A 494-nucleotide genomic window follows, 5' to 3' on the forward strand; every position below is an offset into this window, starting at 1 on the left:
GGGAATCAATCGCCGACAAAACCATTCCGCTAAACAATTTCTCAATAGTTCAATTAGAACAAACGGAGATGAATGTTTCCGATTGTTTGTCGCCCCGTTAGCCGGCGTTACGTCACGCTAATTGCGCGAGGTCAGTTACGTCATGCGTGAGGTCGGTTACGATTTGCGTGAGGTCAGTAACGACCAGCGTGTAGTCAATAACGACCAACGTGAGGTCAGTTGCGATTTGCGTGAGGTCAGTTACGACATGCGTGAGGTCGATAACGACCAGCTTGAGGTCAGTTACGTCATGCGTGAGGTCAGTTGCGATTGCGTGAGATCAGTTACGACCTGCGTGAGGTCAGTTGCGACCTGCGTGAGGTCAGTAACGTCATGCGTGAGGTCTATTCCGATTTGCGTGAGGTCAGTTACGACATGCGTGAGGTCAGTAACGTCATGCGTGAGGTCAGTTACGTCATGCGTGAGGTCAGTTACGTCATGCGTGAGGTCTGTTA

The 494-nt window shown here is 50.6% G+C and overlaps 1 protein-coding gene across 1 annotated transcript in view; it reads right to left on the reverse strand.

Moving 5' to 3' along the window:
* Nucleotides 1–282: 282 nt before the first annotated feature.
* Nucleotides 283–494, reverse strand: part of LOC137653042 (zonadhesin-like) — an 8,782-nt gene continuing 8,570 nt past the window's right edge. The window contains exon 2 of the mRNA XM_068386435.1: nucleotides 283–494. This exon is cut by the window's right edge and continues 901 nt beyond it. Coding sequence (XP_068242536.1) covers nucleotides 283–494 — 212 coding nt within the window.

This window comes from Palaemon carinicauda, chromosome 14, assembly GCF_036898095.1.
Source record: "Palaemon carinicauda isolate YSFRI2023 chromosome 14, ASM3689809v2, whole genome shotgun sequence".
Taxonomy (NCBI): domain Eukaryota; kingdom Metazoa; phylum Arthropoda; class Malacostraca; order Decapoda; family Palaemonidae; genus Palaemon; species Palaemon carinicauda.